The sequence below is a fragment of the Macrotis lagotis genome, chromosome 4 (genome assembly GCF_037893015.1).
Source record: "Macrotis lagotis isolate mMagLag1 chromosome 4, bilby.v1.9.chrom.fasta, whole genome shotgun sequence".
Classification (NCBI taxonomy): Eukaryota; Metazoa; Chordata; class Mammalia; order Peramelemorphia; family Peramelidae; genus Macrotis; species Macrotis lagotis.
The window spans coordinates 19,772,901-19,795,789 of NC_133661.1; the positions used below are offsets into that span (position 1 = coordinate 19,772,901).

General features: G+C 39.8%; 1 protein-coding gene across 2 annotated transcripts in view; it reads left to right on the plus strand.

The window, feature by feature from the left end:
• BICC1 (BicC family RNA binding protein 1) overlaps positions 1-22,889 on the plus strand; it is a 267,585-nt gene that overhangs the window by 49,566 nt on the left and 195,130 nt on the right. For both annotated transcript variants that reach the window (XM_074232282.1, XM_074232284.1), the window contains exon 2: positions 12,673-12,719. In XM_074232282.1, the coding sequence (XP_074088383.1) occupies positions 12,673-12,719 (47 nt within the window). The remainder of the gene's footprint in view (positions 1-12,672; positions 12,720-22,889) is intronic.

A 22,889-nucleotide genomic window follows, 5' to 3' on the forward strand; every position in this document is an offset into this window, starting at 1 on the left:
GGACCATAGATTTAGTACTGAAAGGAACCTTAGTTCCTTTCTGGGGCAGTGGATAGAGCAACAAGCCTGAAGTCAGGAAAACCTGAATTCAAATCCAGGCTCAGATGTGTGATCCTTGGCAAGTCATTGTTTGCCTCACTTTCCTCTTCTGTAAAATGAGTTGAAGAAAGAAATGGCAAACCACTTTAGTACCTTTGCCAACAAAACCCTAAATGAGTCATGAAATATCGATAGGACTCGATCACAGATCTCCTGCTTAACTCCCACTTTACCAACCTGCCTCTCTCATAGGATGGATCAACTTCTCAGCTGTCCTCAGTTGTCTCCAGGATCTGAGGGAGTATCTCCTTTTCACCCCATCACCTTATGTCAAATTTTACTTATGCACTTGTTATATCCCCCTATAATTGATTAATTGTGGGATAACCTAGGTATCTAGCATCCTCACCTTGCTAAACTCTGAAAGAGATACAGAGATTAGAGAAGACAGTCTCCCAGCCCTCCAGGATCTTACTGTAGGGGAGCATTCATACCCATATGTAGATTAAAAACACTAATACAATATTACAGGGTAACTTTATCAGAGAGTAGCAGAACTAAGTGCAAGATGAAATTTAGTGAAGAAGGCCATATTGACTAGAAGAGTCAGTGAAGACTTACTGGAAGAAGTGGCTTTTGTGGCAGAATTTAAAGGGTGAATAGAAATTCAGTGGACACAGAAGGAAAAGGAAAGTCTTCCAGGCAAAGCAGTAATTCAGACACCTGGTAATGAAAGCCTATATGGTAGCATGGGAATTGTGAGGAAGACATTGAGACCCAGAGAGTTTGAACTTGGCCAAAGACACAAAGCTAATAAGGAGATGACAGAGCCAGGATTTGAAGCAGTCATGTGACTTGTGCTATGAAAGATATTGTGGCGGTATGGTTGGCAGGAATTGGTAATTTCCAGTGATTGGGAATTGATAAGGATTGATAATTGGCAGGAATTGGTAATTGTCAGACAGGGATTGGCCAAGCAGCAGGAAAGTGAATGGATAAACCCAAGACTGTAGTCATGGAAGACCTGGTAAATGATGGTGCCATGGGATGCTATAGTGGTATCAGAAGAATGAGCTAGTTCAAGGGGTGTATTGAGAAGTTGAATTTTGTGTTGTGAGTTGGAGACCTTCTTGAAATTTTCTATAGAAAATGGGGAATTGAATTCAGAAGAGAGTCAGGGCTTTGGCTGGAAGTTGGAAGTCATCAGCATAAAGGTAGGGATTGAAGCCTGGGAGATGAATGAGATGGCCAAATTAGAGAATACTTGGAGAGAAGAAAGAATGGGAAGAGATTCTTGACTGAAAGATTCTAAGCACCTGGGAGTCAGGGATTCTTTCTTTAATCTTTTCCAGTGCTGGCCTAATACCTCACATAGAGTAAGCAGTTCATAATTGTCAAATTGAATTAAGCTGAGGCTCACTTTCTGTATGACCTTGGGTACATCAAATCACCCCCTTTAGCCTCCATTTCTTCATCTGTCAAATGAGGGGGTCAGACTAGATGCCCTCTGAGATCCCTTGTAGATCTGTAATCCAAAGATCTACAATTAGATATTGATTCCCATGAATCCCCATGGTGGTGGAAGAGGGGTTCTCAATCTAGAAGAAAAAAATCAGGTGGATGGAATTGGAAAAGTCTGATCCTTCTGCAGGAATCTCTTTGGGACTGCTCTATATTGACAGTTTTAATTCGTAGAGGACTTAGCTGCCCAAGGTTCTTGAATGGATCAGGGTTGACCCAGCTTGAGGTTTCATTTCTGAAAGTTGTTAGTGACTATTCTGCATTTAGTAAACTCTTATTTCCATCCATCCATTCGAATGATGCATGTAAAGGCTGAGTTGGGTTAAAATCTGGATTTTGCTTCCCCCTGTCTTTTTGTAGTCTTGGGTAAGCTAGTTGGGCAAAATTGCTTCTCTCTTCACTTTTCAAATGAAGAGATTAGACTAGACGACAGCTAAAGCTCTTTCTAACTTAAGGTCTGTGAGATCATGAATAGACTGTCAGGCTGTCTCTGTGAAAGCAGTAATATTTCCATTTACTTCTCTGAGATCTTCAAGGAAAGAGTGGATGCCCACAAATTTGGGGATTTTGTAGATAAGTTTCTTGGTTAGGTACATATTGAACTAGATGTCCTTTGAGGTCCTTCCTTCTTTGGGAGACAGTGTGGTAGAGTGGCTAGATCTCTTGCCTTGGAATCAGGAATTTGAATCCTGCATCACACACTTAGCTATCTATGTGGCCTTGGGCAAGCTGTAACCTCTCTCGGTCTCATTTTTTCTGGTCTGTAGAAAGGGGAGGGTTTGACCTTGGCCTATGAGGTTCTTTCTAGCTCAGAACCTTGGATTCTGTGGTCTTTTCAACTCTGAGATTTTATTCTACTAAGAAGATGAACTTCATCTTTCCCCAAGTCAGTATTTGGTCTTGTGTGTCATTTTCAAAAGAAGTTGCTTGATTTTTTTATTATCTTTCTTCCCCATAATGATGTGTTAATAACAGTGCTTTTTAGTAAACCAAAGTCTCCAAGTCTCTTTGAGTGCTCTGGACCAGGCCATCTGGGAACTTCTCTGGAAAGAGTTAATGGAGAGGGCAATATATGGCATACTGCATTTGGGGGGAGTTAGGGATATATGGATTAAATTAGTAAAACATGTGACTGCTTTGAATCCTGAGTGGATTGGATATCTTTTTAGAAACAGGCTACTCAAATCATTACCTTTATCATCTGGCTCCCCTTGGGGAACATTGCAAACCCAACACTTTCATATGGTCAAATATTGAGGTGGACTGTGCCATGAAATGTTCAAAAATATCAAGGGGCCAAGCCTTCCTGTCCCATACCATAATGAAGCAATCTTGAAACATTGTCAGACCTGAGCCAGGCAGCTGGTTTATCTCTCTACTTCATTTTATAGGTGAAGAAAGGGAGTCCCAGAGACAAAGGGAAACATCCTTTTTTTGTATGTTGTTTTTCATCATTTTGTATTTGGTTTCCCCTTCTGTTGGACAAGATCTGTGATTTCATCAGTGTAGGGAATTCCCCGATGTGGAAACTTTCTCCACCTATATAGTTGAACAATTACTTAATGTAAAGTCTCAGAGAGGTACTTGGGGACACAAGAGTTTCAATAGGGCGTTGTTTCACAAAAAAGCAGTGCCTGACCCCAGGTCTTTCAGGTCATCTATGCCTTTCAGACTCCCTCCCAGGATCCTGCAGGACATTGGGGGAAAGACAATGTAGCTGCCAGTTTTATTCAGTAAGCATTTATTGAGCACCTACTACATCTCAGGCACTGTGCTAAGTTTGAGACTCTTAGGATGTATAGCTGGAGGGGGATTTGGAGGCCTTTTAGTCAAAGTTCTTCACTTTACAGATGGAGAAACTGAGGTCCTGGAAACTTAAGTCACTAGCCTAATGTCATAGTTAAATGAATGTGTGAATGGAACCTGAACATAGATCCTTCATCTCTTCTTGTTCCACTGTACATGCCTGGTCACTTAGAGTCTACTTGGGGAAATAACCAGTGGTCTGGTGCAAGGAACACATGCCATAGAGTCAGAGGAACTACATTTAAATCCTACCTTTGAACTTTCTGTGTGACCTTGAACAAATCCCATAACCTCCTTGGATTTCAGTTTACTATCTGTGGGATGATAGGGCTCTGAGGTTCCTCCCAGCTTTAGCTATATGATCCTATAAGTAAATACAATAGAAATACAAAGTAATCCTGTCCCATTCTTTCCATGTCAGCTAGATTGAATGAGATGGTTCTTGATCATGCTCTTTGAATTTTTTTTTTGCAAAAGAAAACAACCAGAATCCAAAGGACATTTAAGCAGAAGTTTCCATGTGACCTCCAAAGAATTGCCAATTGAATCTTTTTACTTAATTCAATAATTCAACAAATGCCCTTTGCCATTGGGGGTGGGGAGGAGATGTAATAGTTTACACCTGTTTTAACTTCTTGCTTGTTTTTATTGGCCAGGTTCTTCACAATCCCATCATTCTCAGGAAGGAAAAAATATGAAAAGAAATATGGTGTAGGGTTGGAGGAATGACAATAAACATTAAAAACTGAATTATTCACTGTAAAATCTGAAATGCTTACCTAGCAGATTTGGACAGCCATGTTTCGGTAGTTTTGAAGTGATTTATTGCTGGAGTCAGAGGGAATCGGAGGACTGCTTGTATTGGCAGGGGTGGCCCATGGTCCTTCCATTTGAGCTATGTAGTTTTAGACCATGAGAACCTCCCTTCCAAAGCTGGAACAGGCAGATAGCAAAAACTCCTACCTTGGTGTAGAATGGGTCATATAGACATGGGATGAGATGGAGGACAAACCAACTTTTTATGGGATGAGAAGACTGGCATGGCTGATTGTAATCTGCTAAACAGATAAAACTCTGGGCCATGGGATACAATGGGACTTCAGAAGGTCAGGAAGTGTTATGGATTGGCTGGGAAATAGGCAATGTTTCTTCCTCCAAACACAATGAAAAGCAAAACCCTTTGACTAAATGATACTGTTATAGCTCATATTTTTCCTTGCAATTTAACTCAGTGCCAACTGGCCAGACTTACATGGCCCTGCTTTGGAACATTCCTGGCTAGCTATAAGCTTCCAGCCCCATTTCTTACTTTTGCCTCCTCCATGCCCAACTAGGTGCCAGTCACATAATCATTCATTGCTTAATAAATGTTTGATCAATTGAATGGAACTTTGAACTGGAGAAAGGAAATTGCTTGAAGTTTTTTTCTGCAGTGACTAAAGGAGCATCTCTTTGGAGAGGATAAATGGAAGCCAGGGCTACTTAAATCTGGATGATTGGGTTCTTTTGTTTTATTAACTTTTAAAGTAATTTGAAAACTATATCTATACTCCTACATAGTTCTCACTTGAGACCAGAACTAGAGCTAGTTCTCATCCTGCCCCACCTTGCCATGGGATCTTTTTTTTAAAACTCAATAATATTTTTTCCCAATTACAAGTATAGTTTTCAACATTTTTTAAAAAAGATTTTGAGTTCCAAATTTCTCTCTCCCTTCCTTTCATCTTACTTCTCCAAGACAGCAAGCAATCTGATATAGGTGATACGTGTATAATCATGTTAAACATATTTCCACATTAGTCATGTGAAACAAAGATCAGAAAAAAGGAGCAAAACACATGAGAGAAGGAAAAAGTGAAAATAGTCTGCTTTGATCTGCATTCAGACTCCATAGCTCTTTCTCTGGATATGGATGGCATTTTCCATCATAAGTCTTTTGGAATTAGCTTGGATCATATTGCTGAGAGACACTGAGTCTATCCTAGTTGCTCATCACAGTGTTTCTGTTACTGTGTACAATGTTCTCCTGCTTCTACTCATTTCACTCACATCAGTTTATTTAAATCTTCCCAGGCTTTTCTGAAATCTGAGGGCTTGTGATTTCTTATAGAATGATGGTATTCTATTACCTTCATATACCACAATTTATTCAGCCATTTCCTAGTTGATGGGCATCTTCTCAATTTCTAATTCTTTGCCAGCACTAAAATAACTGCTATAAATATTTTTGTACATGTGGGTCCTTTCCCCTTTTTTTATGATGTCTTTGGGATACAGACCTAGTAGAGGTCTTGCTGGATCAAAGATAGGTATGCCCAGTTTTATTGCCCTTTGACCTTAGTTCCAAATTGCTCTCCCAAACTGTTGGATCATTTCACAATTGACCTAATAGTGCATTAGTGTTCTAATTTTCCCACATCTTCTCCAACATTGATCATCATCCTTTTCTGTCATATTAGTCAATCTGATGGGTGAGAGGTGATATTTCAGAGTTAGTTTAACTTGAAATTCTCTAAACAATGGTTATTTAGCACATTTTTTCCCATATGACTATGGATAACTTTAATTTACTTCTTCTGTAAACTGTCTGTATCCTTTGACCATTTATCAATCGGGAAATGACTTATATTCTTATAAATTTAACTCTGTTTTCTATTATTTTAGAAATGAGACCTTGATCAGAAACACTGATTGTAAAAGTTGTTTCCCATCTCTCTGCTTTCCTTCTAATCTTGATTGCATTGGTTTTGTTTGTGCAAACCCTTTTTAATTTAGTGTAATAAAATTATTCATTTTGATTCATAATGTTCTTTGTCATCCATTCTCCATAGATCTGGGAGATAAACTCTTCCTTTCTCTCCTCATTTGCTTATGGTATCACCTTTTACATTTAAATCATGGCACCATTTTGAACCTATCTTCTGCTATACTGTTTCAGTTTTTTTTTCCAGCAGTTCTTGTCAAATCATGAATTTTTAATCCCAGAAACCATAGGCTTTGGGTTTACCAAATAGTAGATTACAATACTCATTTACTACTGTCCTGGGAACCTGACCTGTTCTACTGAGCCACTGCTTTATTTCTTAGCCCATACCAAATAGTTTTGATCATTGTTGCTTTATGATGTACTTTTAGAGCTTTACCATGTGATGTGGTACAAAAATCACTTCATCTTCTACAGAAGCCTTTCCTAATGTTTCTCTCTTAATCCCCAGTGCTTTTCCTTCATTAATTACTTTCTCTTTATCCAGTATGTTTCATGTATCCTCCCTTATTAGATTATAAGCTCCATGAGGGCAGGTACTGTCTTTGTCTTCTTTTTGTATCCCCACTGCTTAGCACAGTACTTTCCACATAATAATAAATGTTGATTTGGTTGATAAAATGATTATTAACAATAAGTTTCCCTAAGTAATAGTTCTCTGGCTGGTTCAACCCCAGCCCCAGCCCTAGGAAACTGGGATGCAAAGAGGTGATGGATCTGTTAGTTTTCTACTAGGGAGGAAGTGGCATAGCTGGGTTATCAACCCAGGTACCCTCATTCCTATTGATTGAGTTGATTTAATTCAACAAGCATGTTATGGATTTATACATGGCAGGCAATGCAATCCTAATAATAATTAATAATGCTAATATATGTGACTCTTCATAGTTCACAAAGTACTTTCCAAATATTATCTCATTTTACTTTCACAATAACCTTGAGAGGTAGGTGCTATTATTATCTCCATTTTATAGATGAGGAAATTGAGCAGAGATTAAGTGCCTTCCCAGCATCACCCAACCAGTAAGTGTCCGATACTGGATTTGATTCAGGTCTTTCTGACTCCTGGTCCAGCCCTCTGTGGTGCCCCCTAGCTATGATAAGCAGGATGCCCTCAAAAACAAAAATGAAATTATTTGTTCCCTTCTGGCACTTCCATTCTACTGTGAGGGAATCAAGCTGTTCAAAAGAAGAGAATACAAAATGAATGGAAAATAATACAAAGTAATTTCGGCAGGGAAACAGTATTAACAACTGGAGGAATGGAGGTGAAAGCATCTGAGCCAGGGATTCTTAGAGGCCATAGTTAGAAGAAAATATATTGCATGCATAAAAGGGACAGAATGGACAAAGATGTGGAGGTCAGAGATAGGATGCATTGGTGAAGTAGTTAGCAAACCAGCATGAGAAAGGAGAGCATGACCTCTAAAGCTCCTACTTTCAAAGCCTATGCTAAGGAGGCATCATGGTCTAATGGAAAGAATATTGGTTCTGGCATCATAGGCTTTGGATTTGAATCCCACTTCTGATACTTCACTGTGACCCAGAGCAAAACACTCAAACATCCTAGACTATAGTTTCCTGCTCTACACTGGCCTTGGAGTCAGGAGGACCTGAGTTCAAATCCGGTCTTGACATTTAATAATTGCCTAGCAGTGTGACCTTGGGCAAGTCACTTTACTCCATTGCTTTAAATAAATAAAAACTTAACAAAAAACAAAATGAAAGGGTGAGCTAGATCCTCTGGAATCTGGAATTCCAAGTAACTCTCTGTTTCCTGGGTGGTCATCTGTCCACAATGAACTTGAGACCCGGTGTTTACCGGCCATCCTGCTCTGATGGACAGAGTTAGTGCAAGGTACAGATCATCTGCTTGTGAAGTCTCTAGGTTTGAGGAGCTAGGGAGAGCTGGAGGACCATGACTTTGGCTTGTCTTGTGACTGTTCCAGTTAAGCTGCCTGCTAGTCAGGTGGGGATCTTGCTTGTGCTGGCAGATGGTTCTCTTTATCCTTGGCCACTCACCCAGCTCCATCTCTGGAGCCAAGCAGGGAAGTGGTTCAGCTGGTGACAGCTTGTGGCTGCCACCTCAGAACTGTGATTCAGGAAAGTCAACTGAAGAAAGGACCAGGGAGTCCAGGTATGTCAGGTAGCATACACAGGTTTGAGCCAGGTGCTAAGACCTCTGAGAAAGAAGTTTATCTTCTAAAAGGTTATTCATTTTTTGGCTTGGGAATCAAATGTTTAGGTAAGAAGATGCCACAAAAACCTATCTTTACATTCTGCTCTGAAGATTACTACTTTAGGAACTCAAACAAGGCTCTTAATCTCTCTCTCTAGGCCAAGCAACAAACTTTTATTAAGAATCTTGTGTTTGTAATTGCTGAGCTGTATGACCTTGGGCAAGTCACTTAACCCCACTGCCTTGCAAAAACAACAACAAAAAAGAATCTTTTGTATAGCATCCACCATTCTGGATATTGAGAATACAAAGACAAAATTGAAGTACAGTTATTCTTCTGGAACATAACTTTCCTTCTACATTACCGTTTAGATATTAGGATTGCCATAGAGAGTATTCTAAATGTGAATTTTGGGGGGAATTTTGCAGAATCCACAGTTGAAGGTCAAGAGACACAGGAAAAATGTAGAAACTCAGAAATATATAGAATATGTATACATTTTATAATACACATGATTATATATTATATAGCATATATGTTATACATAGTATATAACATATATGATATATATACATATATAACATATATTTTATATATATCAGCATATTTTATCTTTTAATACCATAAATATATAATTTCTTTTTTAAAGATTAAAATAAGTAAGCGCTAAAGTTTGCAAAAAGAATTTGAAAGCCAGTCAATGACACTCAAAAACTAGAAATGTAGATATATCTTAAAAAGTTTGGGAACTCAACACCCCTTAAAGAACAAAAATAATTCAGACTTCTTCTCTTCTACAAATGGTGAGCCAAAAGATTTTATGCTAATTTTCCAGATCAAGGGTTCACTGATCCTTAATCTATCCCCCATCCCCTCCCCCTGATGTCACAGGGATAACTGCAGTCCCTGGTCTCAATATATTCTACTGGTGGATGCAAAACTCTTATGTATCAGCTTCAAGGTAACCTTGGAAGACTGGTGCCAGCAACTGGGGGATCAGCAGAATATCTAAGTTGCCTTATTCTTTTGCATTGGGGGTGGCAGTTTTTGCAACTGGTATTGTGCTGGTGAAATCCAAAGTCCAGACTACTCTTCATTCCCTATTCAGACTATGGCAATCCCCCCATGAGTTTATCTGTGTTTCTTTTTTTCTTTTTTTGGCAAGACAATGGGGTTAAGTGACTTGCCCAAGGTCACACTGCTAGATAATTATTAAGTGTTTGAGGTCGGATTTGAACTCAGTTACTCTTGACTCCAGGGCCAGTGCTCTATCCACTGTGCCACCTAGTCGCCCCCTGGGTTTCTTTTGATCCCCCAAATTCTAAATTCTGAGAGCAGAGGTTGTTTTTTTCTTATCAAAATTTTGTATTTTCTCCAGGGCTCAATAAAAATATTTGCAATTATGTCCAGTAGATCATTTGTGAAGGGTTTCTTGAGTGAATGTTTGTTGAATGAATGACTAAGCCTTACTTGGTTTTTTTTTTTTTTTTAGGGTTTTTTTTTTTTTTTGTTGCAAGGCAATGGGGTTAAGTGACTTGCCCAAAGGCTACACAGCTGGGTAATTATTAAGTATCTGAGGCCGGATTTGAATTTAGGTACTCCTGACTCCAGGGGCTGGTGCTCTATCTGCTGTACCACCTAGCCACCCCCTAAGCCTTACTTGTAAAGAACTTTCTAGGTAAAGGGGGTAGGAGGAAAAGGACCTAAAGAACTAAGACCTTGGAGAGAGAGAGAGAGAGAGGGAGGAGAGTGAGAGAAGCACCAAGGGAAGGACCAGATTGAGTTGGGGTGAGAGAAGGAAGGGAAGTATCAAGGGAAGGGACCAGTTCTAGAGAGGATGGCAGCATCTCAATTCAGTCTTGAAGGGAGTGACTAACAAATGATCACTGTGGGAATGAGAAGGAGAAAACCTGACTCTATATTTATGCTAGATTAATTCTTTGGTTTGCAAGTCACTTACTCTCTTGGGATCTCAGTTCCCTTTTTTTGTAAAACAAAGGATTTGAACTTGGGGGTTTCCTTGACTCATTCACCCTCCACCTTCCATGATCTTAGGGACATCACAGGGCTTCTAAAATGCTGAGTTGTGATGATAGTGAGCAAGTCATTTAAAACAATGACTTGAGGCAGAATGGCTCTGACTTTTAGATCAGTTTTAGACTTTCTATTTCCAAGCCATATTTAGGGTAATATTCACTGTACTCTATATGTCCCACTCACCCCGTATCCTATGGACACACTAGAGAAAGTCAATTGAAACTTTCATTCATAGCCAGTAGAGGCCAAAGGCTTGGGTGCTGTCCAAATGTACCACCACTTAGATCTTTCATTTTGTGGAATTTGAAGGAACTTCAAGGTCATCTTTCCTGACCTCATTTTACAGCTGAGGAAATTAAAATTGAGGTTAGTCTTTGGTACTGAGAAGAGAGAGAGATCAGTTTGAGTTCACAATCTGATTATGAATTCCCAGAATCTTGGTGTTGGAAGGAGTCCAAGGATCTGAAATTGCAAAGCTGCAAGTTCTAAACTGGCAGATCGCAATCATTCAATGCTCTCATTTTCCTGATGGAGATACTGAGGTTAGGAACTTGTCAAGCAGGTGATGGAGACCTGCCTCCATTAGAGACCATCTGGCCTAACTCCTCCCTATGCAGGATTCTTTCTATAATACAACTAACAAGTGACTGTCCACAAATAATGTTTTACTGATATCTTTTGTTTTTACATCACTTACATTAACCATTGTCTCTCTCTTTCCTTGACCTCTTTGCTGCAAACCATCCCTTTCTTATAAAAGAACAAAAAAGAATAAAAAAAATTCATCCTATTAATCTCCATCTTGAAAAATATGGACATTCCATGACCATTACATGCCCATGGTCCCTCACCTCTGTTAAGAAGTAGGAGAAGGTACTTTTTTTAAACCTTCTTTGGGGTTTTCCTTGATCATGCTAGTTTTATAGCATTCATTTTTTTCATTTTCATTTATTTATACATATTTAGCATTCACTTTTTTTAAGGTTTTTGCAAGGCTAGGTAATTATTAAGTGTCTGAGGTTGGATTTGAACTCAGGTCCTCCTGACTCCAGGGCTGGTGCTTTATCCACTGTGCCACCTAGCCGCCCCTAGCATTCACTTTTAATCATTTCATTGGTTAGTCAGTGAACATTAATTAAATAGTTATTATGTGGCAGATAGTTCTATGGATACAAATGCAAGCAACAATAAAGACAGTCTCTGCCCCTAAGGAGCTTACACTCTAATGGGGGCTGGGGAAGGGGGAGGAAGGCAACAACCAAAAGGGAACTGATGGGGGGGAAGCCAGAGAGCCAGAGGCAGAGCTAGGTGAGGAATGAAGGGAGATCAGCAAGATGCCTTCCCTCTAAAGGGAGGTTTCTGGGGAACACCAAGATGTTCTAGAGAACATGATGTTCATGATGCTCTAGAAAGGATGTTCTAGAGTGAAAAGGCAAGGAGGAGGAGGAAAGGGAAGAGAATTGGAAGTTCCAGTGTAAGGAGGAGTGAACAGTCAGGGTGAAGTCTGGAGAATCATCAACAGAATCCCCTCTGGCTCTGGCTGCTACTTATGGCCAGATTGGTAGGAGCTGCAGCTGTCCGAAGAGACTGTGGTGTCTGTCCTTGGGATAGGTCCAGAGTGCATCCTGGCTAATAAGGATGTTTTCTTATTATTCATTGGTATCTGCTTTAATTGCTATAATTGATTGTTTTATTAATTAAACTTGTTTTTGAGGCCAATTCCATCCTGGATATAAATTAATTTGTAAGACCCTTAGTGAAGGCAGAAATAGAACAAGATGGAGCTACAAATGAAAGTCAATGAATTATAATTAATAAGAACAACTATATATATATATATATGTATATATTTTTGTGAGGCAAATGGGGTTAAGTGGCTTGCCCAAGGCCACACAGCTAGGTCATTATGAAGTGTCTTAGGCCGGATTTGAACTCAGGGACTTCTGACTCCAGGGCTAGTGCTCTATCCACTGCGCCACCAAGCTGCCCCACGAACAACAATATTAATAATAAAATAAAATTTCTGTAGTATTTTACAATTTGCAAAGTGTTTTTCATATATGACCTCACCTTATTCTCACAACAATCCTGTGAGGTCCATGCTAATTAGTATTATTTTACAGATAAAGAAACTGAGGATCTGAGAGATTAATGTCTCCCAGAGTCACATAGTTCATTGTGAGAGGCAGGATTTGAACTCGGGTTTCCTTGACTCCATGTTCGGCATTCTATCCATTACAAACCTTCATTGTCTTTGTAGAGGATGAACATTATTAATAGGTTGATTAAAAATAATTTTAAAGTATTATTCCTTTTTATTTACAGCTGCTGCTGAAGGAAAAGGCAAGAGTGGAGAAGACTTTTTCCAAAAGGTAAGACAATGCTTTCCTATTCTTTTGGCAGAGGTGAGCTAAAATGGAGCCACTCACTTTCATCCACATTCTGAATGAACCTCTATGAAATGAATTTCTGTATTCCAATACTTACCCTGTTTTCTGTTAAAATATAAGAAGGCTGTTCTGAGAAGAGCCAAGTAGGGCAGAGGAAATAATAGCTAGGTAATCAGGGCCATTAAGAGACATCCCCTAGCTCAGCTCTGGCCTGCCCTTTGTGCTTTATGGCCATCTGTCGGGAAGTCTGTTGGGTCAGTCCCCAGCTCCTGTTGGTCTGAAGAGAGGAAGGAAAACAGGGTGTGAATTCTCTTTCCACCCCTACCACTTGGGCCATACTGGAGAGAGGCACTAGACTATAGAGGGAACTTCTGCTATAGGACAGAATTATCAAACTCATTGAACTTTAGTTGAACCTTTTTAAAAAAAACCTTTTTATTTAAAGTTTTGAGTTCAAAATTCTATCTCTTCTTCCCTTCCCCCTTCCCTGAGATGCTAAGCAGATATCAATTATATATGCACAATTATGTAAAACACTTCCACATTAGTTGTTTTGTAGAAGATGCCTCAAATAAAAGAAAAAATTGAAAGAGTGAAAAATTTTAGCTGAGTCTTTAGGACATTTTGCCTTATTCCCTTAACTTGTCTTTTATGGCCAAAGACAACACTTGGTGGTGGTTTCTCTTAATTGGATGTTGCAAGACTATCTTGGGTATTGTTTCTCAATTTCACATGTAAATTAGGAATGGAATGGAAAACACCCTTCCTAGAAGCCCCACTGTTGGGGCAAATATAGTAATACTTGACTATTTTGATGACTTTGGGGAAGGATTCACATTCAAATGGGGGGCGGGATAAGATTTGGAGGCCATGAAAGTTATGGGCATCTCTAAATCTAATCTGCACTTTCTAGTATTTAGTATCTTTTTTTTGTTTGTTTTGTTTTTGCAAGGCAGTGGGGTTAAGTGACTTGCCCAAGGTCATGCAGCTTGATAATTATTATGTGTCTGAGACGGGATTTGAACTCATGTCCTCCTGACTTCACTTTGCCACCTAGCTGCCCCAGTTTCTACCTTTATAAAAATGAGAGGGTTGATCTAGATTAGAGGTGAGCCTTGAAACAGATTGAAATGTAATTGGGAAATGTTTAACAAAATAAATGAAATTTTTTTTTTTTGTGACCCCATTTGGGATTTTCTTGGCAAAGATGCTGGAGTGGTTTTTCTGTTTCCTTCTCTTAATTCTTTTTATGAATGAGGAAACTAGGATGAGCAGGTTAAGTGATTAGCTCAGGGTCACATAGCTAATAAGAGTCTGAGGCCAAATTTGAATGCCCATGTTCTAGGATCACCTACTTGCTATATACATACATACATACATGTATAAAACCACATAGACAATGTTAATTTGTGGTTTTCTAAGTCAATATAAGGAATCCAGGGATCCGTTTCTGTTCTAGATGACCCCAAGTCCATTATCTTGTAATTCTAGGGCAGTATCTCTCCTCTGTTTTTTCCACAGTTTGTATGCCACTTTTTCTTATAGACATTTCATATTAAGACTGAGTTTAGGGGCGGCTAGGTGGTGTAGTGGATAAAGCACCGGTCCTAGAGTCAGGAGTACCTGGGTTCAAATCCGGTTTCAGACACTTAGTAATTACCTAGCTGTGTGGCCTTGGGCAAGCCACTTAACCCTGTTTGTCTTGCAAAAACCTAAAAAAAAAAGATGGTTGCATTTAGGAGCTCAGGGCCACTATTAACAACTTACAGGGTTCTTGACCTTCCCAGTTCATTTGGTAAACTCACATCCAGTCTTCTGTCTTCTATAGGAAATTAAGAAGGGTGATTCCTCCATATGGAAAGCAGGGTGGTAAGGTAGCCTAACAATGACTGACTTTAACCTCTTTATAAGAACAAGTTCAGTGTAAAATATTCATCAAAATAAGGCAAATAGTCTTCAGTTATAGAATTGTAAGTACCCCTGTACCCTCCTCAAAAATGACTTTGGATCCAGTATATATTTACCTTTCTTTGTGCTTACATCCCCTTACCCCCAATAGAGGCAAAGACATTTGAATTTTGTCTTTCTATCTCCAGTGTCCATCTTTGCATCTGGTATATAGTAGGCACTTAATAAATGATTGCTGAATGTATTGAAGATTGAACCAGTCTCATTTTACTGGAAAGGCCAATGGCAACATACATATTTATCCTTCCTTGGTTCAACTGGGGCCAGGTAGAATAGTTGATGTGGCTGAATGGTGAAGGACCAAGAAATCATCCTTGGTAAAAGGGAGAGCTGGAATGGTGCCCCACAGAGCCAGGTTGAGGTGGGACGGGTGAGGGGCTCAGCCCCAGAGAGGGACCGTTACAGACTGTGATCTCTGTGTTGAAAGGTCCAGAGACCATTGGAACTAGAAGGGATCTTAAGACATTCTGGCCTAAATCTACCATTTTAGAGATTTCATTTACCAGGCATGTGATCAATCGATCATTGGGCATTTATTAAATGCCTGTGACATAGTAGGCACTGTGCCAAGAAAACAAAGAAGAAAAGGAAATATAATCCCTGCCTTTATGGAGCTTACAGTTTCTGGGGAAAAACAATATGTGCACATCTAAGTAAATATAAAATATATGTGAAATCAGTACAAGGTCATTAAGAGCCTACTATGTGAAGGCACAGAGCTATGTGGTGAAGATACAGGCAAGTGGGGAAATTGAGGAGGAAAATGACTCTCCCAAGGTTGTGCAAACTACATAGAATGGCATCAAAGACTGGAAGCCAAGGTCCCCTATTTGTTGGTCTGAACCTTTTTTCACTGCTTCTGATTAAGGTTAGTTCCTGTAAATTGGGGTTCTCTTAGGAAATGGAATATTTCTTCTTTCTTAACTTTTGATTTGTTTCCCAGGAGCTCCTGGGGGTTATGGAATTTTTATTACGAATTCCAGATATTCCAGTAACTAATCTTCCTTCTGGAAAATATTTGCCACAACTTCTTTTCAGCTGAATGGGAAAAGAGGGTCCCAGCTTCATTTTCTGATCAGTTTCTTCTTTTAGTACATTTTTTAAGAAAAATCTCATATTAGCATTGGGGTTTACATAGGATGAGTCAGACAGGCAGGGACTGAATGAAAACATGAAGGATTTCAGTGGAGCCACACAAGGATTTTGAGCTCACAGTGGACACATCCTGCCTGTACTCTGGTTCAAGGCTGAGCTCAGCCATTGACTGATAGCAACCAGAGCATTTGAGAAGTCAGTGGGGCTCTGTGTGGGTGAGAATGCCCGCCTTAGCCATCCTGCCTTGGAGAATTATAGATGGGAAGCTGGAGGCAGGAGAGAGAGAGAGAGAGAGAGAGAGAGAGAATGAATGAATGAGAATGTGTGTGTGTGTGTGTGTGTGTGTGTGTGTGTGAAAGAGAGACAGAGAGACAGAAAGAGACACAGAGTGACAGAGACACAGAGAGACAGAGATAGGGACAGTGAGAGAGAGAGAGAGACAAAGAGAGAGACTGAGAGAAAGACAGAAAAACAGAGAGACACAAGGAGAGGGGAGGAGGGAGAGAAAGAGGGGTGTGTGTGTGCGCGCGCGCATGCGTGCGCACACAGAGGGCAGGAGTCTGAATCTGGCTCCAACACATGAGCAAGTCATTTATCCTGGATTCCCTCACATGCAGGGCCATCTCCAGTTGTCCTGATCCATCTCTGCCCCTCAGACCCAGATGACTTTGAAAGAGAAAGTGAGGTTGGGGACTTAGCAAAGCTCCCCTCCCTCAAATCCAATTCACAGGCATGTTGTGGCGTCACCTCCCTGACCTCATGGCCTTCTTTCAGAAAGAAGGACAAACATCATCCTCAGCACACTTTTGGGCAGATAGTAGATTAGCACTTGGGTTGTGAGATTCAAATGAAATACAAGTAGTATATCTCATATGCTAAACTGTTATATTAATGTCAAACATGACAATGATAATTATTATTTGTATTATATTACAGTAGTAATATAATCATGTCGGCATGAAGAATATTACATGATCTGATTTATATTCCTGGGAAACTTTTCCCTTGTACTGTTTTAGTCCCTAGACAGTTGTTTGGGTTAAGGTGGTGATCCTGGGCATGGTCATTCTTTAACTCAGTCCTGAAGGATTCCATTTATTTTAGGGCAAATTTTTCATGAACATACATTGAAATGTCAAAATACATTTTTGAGGCAGCTAAAGTTATACTCATGGCAAAAGCTGCTCTGTGTCATAAATCATGTATATATTAACACAGATACTGCGAGAATATAAACATCCCCATATCCATGTAACTGAGATTATGTGTGAGGATGACTTTGGGGGTGGGTGAATAATTTCCAATGCATTATGCTACTGATGTGAGCCATTTCCAGTTCAGTAGGATTTTTTTTTTTTACCAAGGTGTGTTAGTTAAAGTGATAAGAGACTTGCCTGGGGCATTGACTTCTGGTCACCCAGACATGCCAGAGGCAAGACCAGTAGAGTACCAACTCTGAGACTTCCTCCTCTACCATGCCATGCTGTTTCTCAGGAAACACAGACATGTGCTCACACCTGTACCTTTAGACCGATTCCTTAAGAATTCAAATCGTTATAAATATATGGGAAGTTTATAAAATGTATTATATCAGTGGATCAAAAGGCATATGTTGAGCACCTCCAATGACTTAGGTACTGGGGATGCAAACACGAAGTAGGAGTTGCCTGTTGAAACCCATCCTCAATAAATATTTCTTACCCAGAAGACTAGATTTGACTAATAATCATAATTATAATGCACATTTAAGTTTGCACAGATTCTTACCATTGTGGTGTGAGGTAGATGTTATTATCCTCATGTTACAAATAAGGAAACAGAGACTGAGGTGAAGTGACTTGCCCAGGATCATATAGCTAGGATGTGTCTGAGATAGGATTTGATTTTCTCAATGTGGGTCTGTAAGTTCTGGTACATTGACTTTTGGCAACCTGAAAAGATCTTTCTTTTTAAGAATCTTAATTTGTTATTAAGGAATTTTACACCTTGAGGATTTATTAAGAAACAAGCCAGAAACCTAAATGAAAGAAGAATGATTAATTTGAGTTTTCCATGATTATGTATGGGTGAGAGTATGATAAGACGCCTCCTTGGGACCAATGATCAAGACTTGGAAGGGGTCAACTCAGGAGCCATCAAGCCCAGTCCCTCTCATTTTACAGATGAGGCTACTGAGGCCCAGAACATTTAAGTGACTTGCCCATGTACATTAACCAGAGGAAAGGATTTGAAATCAAATGATCTGAATCCAGAGCTTTGATTCTCCAAATAATTAGGAATTGCCCTTAATCCTTTTACTTACCTATGTAGTTTCTGGGGTAATGAAAAAGAGACATTGCCAAGTGTTTGGATCTGACATTAAAAACTGCATAAACCCATAAAAGACAAAATCACTAGATCTCTGGGGAGAGCTGTTTCTTTAGTTTTAAGTTCATAGTTGAAATGTAGTTAATTTGTCTAGGATATAAAAGTTAATTTGTCTGGGAAATAAAAGAATGGCCTGAATTGGGGTGGGAAAAGTGTCAAATTAGTCTCCTCAGACTTCCTTTCCATTTTGGCTCATTTCCTTATGTCAGATTTCCTGGCCCATTTAGGGATCACTTGTGTTTCAAAGACTACCTTGGCTGCTTTTTAGATTGTAAGGTCATTAGGTTGTAAACTCCTTGAGGGCAGGGACTGGATTTTACCCCTTTTTGTATACCCAGTGCTTAACACTTATGTTAATTATTGAATCAGAGTACTTGGTACTTTGGATGAAATGTCTCTCCCTTCCCACATCTCCCTATTATATCTTAAAATACAAAAGCCCTAGGGCTTTGTGATTTCTAGCTCTCTATTTAACTTTGCTTGTTTTTTGATTCTGCCCTGCCCCTCTTCATCCAGGTTCATCTTGTCAGTTTTCTAGGGTATTAATTTTGAATGCATTAAAGTCCAATATTTTTGGAGCCTTTTAAACATTGCCCCACCTCCACCTCTCACCCCCTCCCAATGCAGTATTAAGGACTTTCCCCACCATGGAGTGATTTTAAAAAAAAAATCAGGGAGTAAACTTTAGATAGATGAAAGACTCCCGAATCTCCAATTTAAACTATCATTTCAATTACTCGGTGAAATAACCACTGAATGTGATATCTTGCATAGATTTATTGAGTCATGTTACATATCTATCTGTCTGTCTAGCTATCTTTCTATCTATACTACCTGTTTATCCCACCATCCTTCAGTCTATCAGATTCTACTTATATCTGTCCTATCCATCTTTCTATCCATCCATCTGTCATTCTAACTCTCCCCCTTTCCCTCCCTTTCCTCCTTCTCTCTCCCCCCCCCTTCCATTCTCTCTGCAATGAGCTTCTTTGGGACATGTGGATGCATGCTGTAGATCAGAATCAGGTCCCCATACTGGCTTCTAATAAACACTTTTCCCAGAAATGCCAAATCTGGCAGATTAGGATAGGAAATGTGATACAGTCAGCTGGAAACATTTCTCTACATCTTTCCTGAGGTCTTGGAAGAAACGCTACTTCTTCTTCCTCTTTCACTTCCCTGGACCCATCACCATCACTGTGCCTTTGTTTCCCTTATTTTGTCCATCCTACAAGGCACCAGCCTAAACCAGTCCCCGCCATGGTATCAATCCCTTTCCCCCTTTTCTCTTTCTCCTTCACCCCCAACACAAAAACTGTATCTAATTGAAACACATGGAAACAATCGGCCAGTCCTTTTTACAGCTCTTTGGACAGTTGTTCATGGCTTACTCACTGTCTGTCCTGTTTCCTTTTAATCACTTACTCTCTCCTCCCTGCCCCCTTTCTCTTTTTCTCTCATGAGAAGTAACATTGGCCAAGTTTTGGAAGGAACTTTTTTTTTTTAGGTGGGGATGTGTGTGATGATTGTATTACAGATGTGATTCATCTAATCCAAAATATGTTTGAGGCATCTGTGAGTAGAAGGTGAATGGCCCAAGAAAATAATCTGTGGAGGTTTTCATAAAAATTCGATTTTAAGAAATTATTTCACACTATTGAGTCTCATTCCAAAAGGGAGCCTGGTCATCTCGTGGTAGGCCCCCATATTTTTTTTTCCCCAAAGATATTTTACTGAAAAGCTGTCCTCGGGCCATATGAAAAGGTGGTCGAACACCTCTTGCTTTTCCAAGTGGCTCTTAAGCGTGCCTCCAGAGTGCTCATCATCTCCTGAATCCCTTCCTGCTCTTTTTGGCTTTGTGAAACCAGGAGGCAGCAACTGCTGGCTTCTGGGGAATGAATGGCAGCAAATAGAATCCGGCTGCCAGGTTCCAGCTGTTGCCACCTGAGAGAGTTGTAGAAGTGGGCTTTGTGAGACCCAGGATCATCAAATTTCAGAGTTGGCAGGACTCCTGGTAGAATGGAAAGAATTCTGGGATTTGGAGTAAGACCCTCTGCTTCAAATCTGGGCTTTGACTCCTGTGGCTTTGGTCAGTGCACTCCAGGGCAAGTCAGCAAGCATTTATTGAGCTCTTACTGTCTTCCCTTTGCTGTCCTGGATACTACAGATATAACACAAGGCAAACTCATGGTCCTTGCCCTCAAGGAGCTTTCATTCAAATGCAGGAGAGACAGCACGCAAACAATTTGGACATGCAGATCTATATAGGGGAGGGCATGGGGAAGAGGATGAAGTCAGATGGATAACCTCTGAGGTCCCTTCTAGCTTACTCTATAATCCTTTCAATTTTTTTTTAAACCTCAGTGGCTTTCTGGTACAAGCCAGAACCGGACAGGTATTATGCATTTCTTGGGAATTCCCAGCATCGTGGTTCTTCATTCTTTGCTCGAAGTCTTTCTGTGAGTAGAGGAGCACTGCTTCTGGAGGTAGCTCATTCCACTTTGGGATAGCCAAGACTGTTACAAAATTTTCTATTTGGAAGCCAAGCAGAGTGAGATTGGCTCTTCACAGACCTGACATTCCATCTTGTCCTTTCAGACTCTTCCCAGGCTAAACTTCCAGCTTGTTTCTTCAGTTGATCTTCTCATAGCATAATCTTGAGGCTCTTTTCCCCTATCCTGGTTGTCCATCTTTGAATATTTTTTGGCTTATCAATATCTTTCAGCTGTTTGAGAATAGGATTTGGTTCTCTATAATTGTATTTATGTACAACTTGATTGACCTGGCATATTGGAAAAGTTCAGTTGTGACCACTGTGAATTAATTTGAAGGGTCCATCATGTCAGCAGGAATATTGACGCCGACTCTGGAGTATAATAGCTGAAAGAATCTGCATGATTGACCCACCAATCCTCTTGCTAGTGATAATTCATCTCTTAAAATTCACCTCCTACTCTAAAAACAGTACCAATTTAGGATTAAGGTATCCAAAGACATTGCTAGTCACTTTTCCAGTGGGAAATGGATGCCATCTTTTTTGTGGAGTAGCTTGAGTAGAAGTCTTTTTTCCTTTAAAGATTTTATTTATTTTGAGTTTTACAATTTTCCCCCAATCTTGCTTCCCTCCCCCCACCTCCCACAGAAGGTAATTTGCCAGTCTTTACATTGTTTCCATGGTATACCTTGATCCAAATTGAATGTGATGAGAGAGAAATCATATCCTTAAGAAAGAAAAATAAAGTATAAGAGAGCAAAATTACATAATAAGATCAGTTGTTTTCCTAAATTAAAGGTCATAGTCCTTGATCTTTGTTTAAATGCCACAATTCTTTCTTTGGATACAAATGGTATTTTTATCCTAGATAGCTTGGGTAGAAGTCTTGATGAAGTTTCTTCTAAACCCATCAGTCTGTGGCAATACACGTGATTTGATTATGCAATAATTTAATTATTTGATAGTTGGGTTTCTGAGGGAGTGTTAGGCATCTGAGAATGTGTGTGGTGTTAGCACATGGCAGTATACTGAAGATGCAGGAAGGGGAATATCAAAACAAAGATGGAATCCTTGATTTGGAAAGGGCTTTAGTCTCTCAAAATTGGAACCTCTTCCGTAGCTTCTTTGCAGATGGTTGCCCAGCTTTTATGCAAATGCTTCTAGTGATGAGTAGCTCATTATTGTATGAGGCATCACAGAAATCACTGAACACCAGAGTCAGAAAGGATTGTCTAGCCCTGTTCTAATATAAAAAGTAATTCCCTCTAGAATATCTTGGACTAGCACATACCAGTCTTGAATAATTCTGTTGAGGTGAAGCCTACCATGGTTAGGTCCTGATGAGTGTGAATAATGAAACCTGTGAAGTGGTTGTAATATTCTAATTTACACTGCGTGTTTCCATTGGGTTGGAACCAGTTAGCATATTTTACATAATCATAACTTTGAATAGTGGAAATCTGAATTCATGTGTACCTTCTGAAGAATCCCATATCTCCTTGGAGATAGTTTTAATTCTGAGGAAATTTTCTGTGACATCAAGCCTGTACTTACTATTTTGCTGTTTCTCCCCAGTTATTTCTAATTTTTCTCTTTGGAGCAAAAGATAATAAGTCTAATCCCTTTTCTATTCACTTGACAGGTTCAGGGCTGCTAAGAGCTCCCTCCCCTCCTTCCACAATTATTTCTTCACTTGGCTAAATAGGCTTGATTCCTTTAACTGAACCCCATGTGACGTGAATTTTGACATGATGTGACTGCACCATTTAGTTTGCTCTCTTTTGGATGTTTTCTAGCATATCAATGACCTTTTTTTTTAAGGTTTTTTTTTTTTTTGCAAGGCAAATAGGGTTCCGTGGCTTGCCAAAGGCCACACAGCTAGGTAATTATTAAGTATCTGAGACCAGATTTGAACCCAGGTACTCCTGACTCCAGGACCGGTGCTTTATCCACTGCGCCACCTAGCCGCGCCTATCCATGACCTTTTAAAAAATGTGCTGCTCAGCTTATACAGAATAATTCAGAATGGGTCTGCCCAGGATGGAGGCTCTCAAATCCTGAGTCCTGGCCTCTAACTTCATTATTGCAAGCCAAAAGCACATGAGCTTCCTTGAATGTCATAGCAACCAATGAAAAGTAGCACTGAATGGTCCTAAACTGTGTTGTTTGTGTGTGTGTGTGTGTGTGTGTGTGTGTGTGTGTGTGTGATCAAGTTCCAAAAATATTTT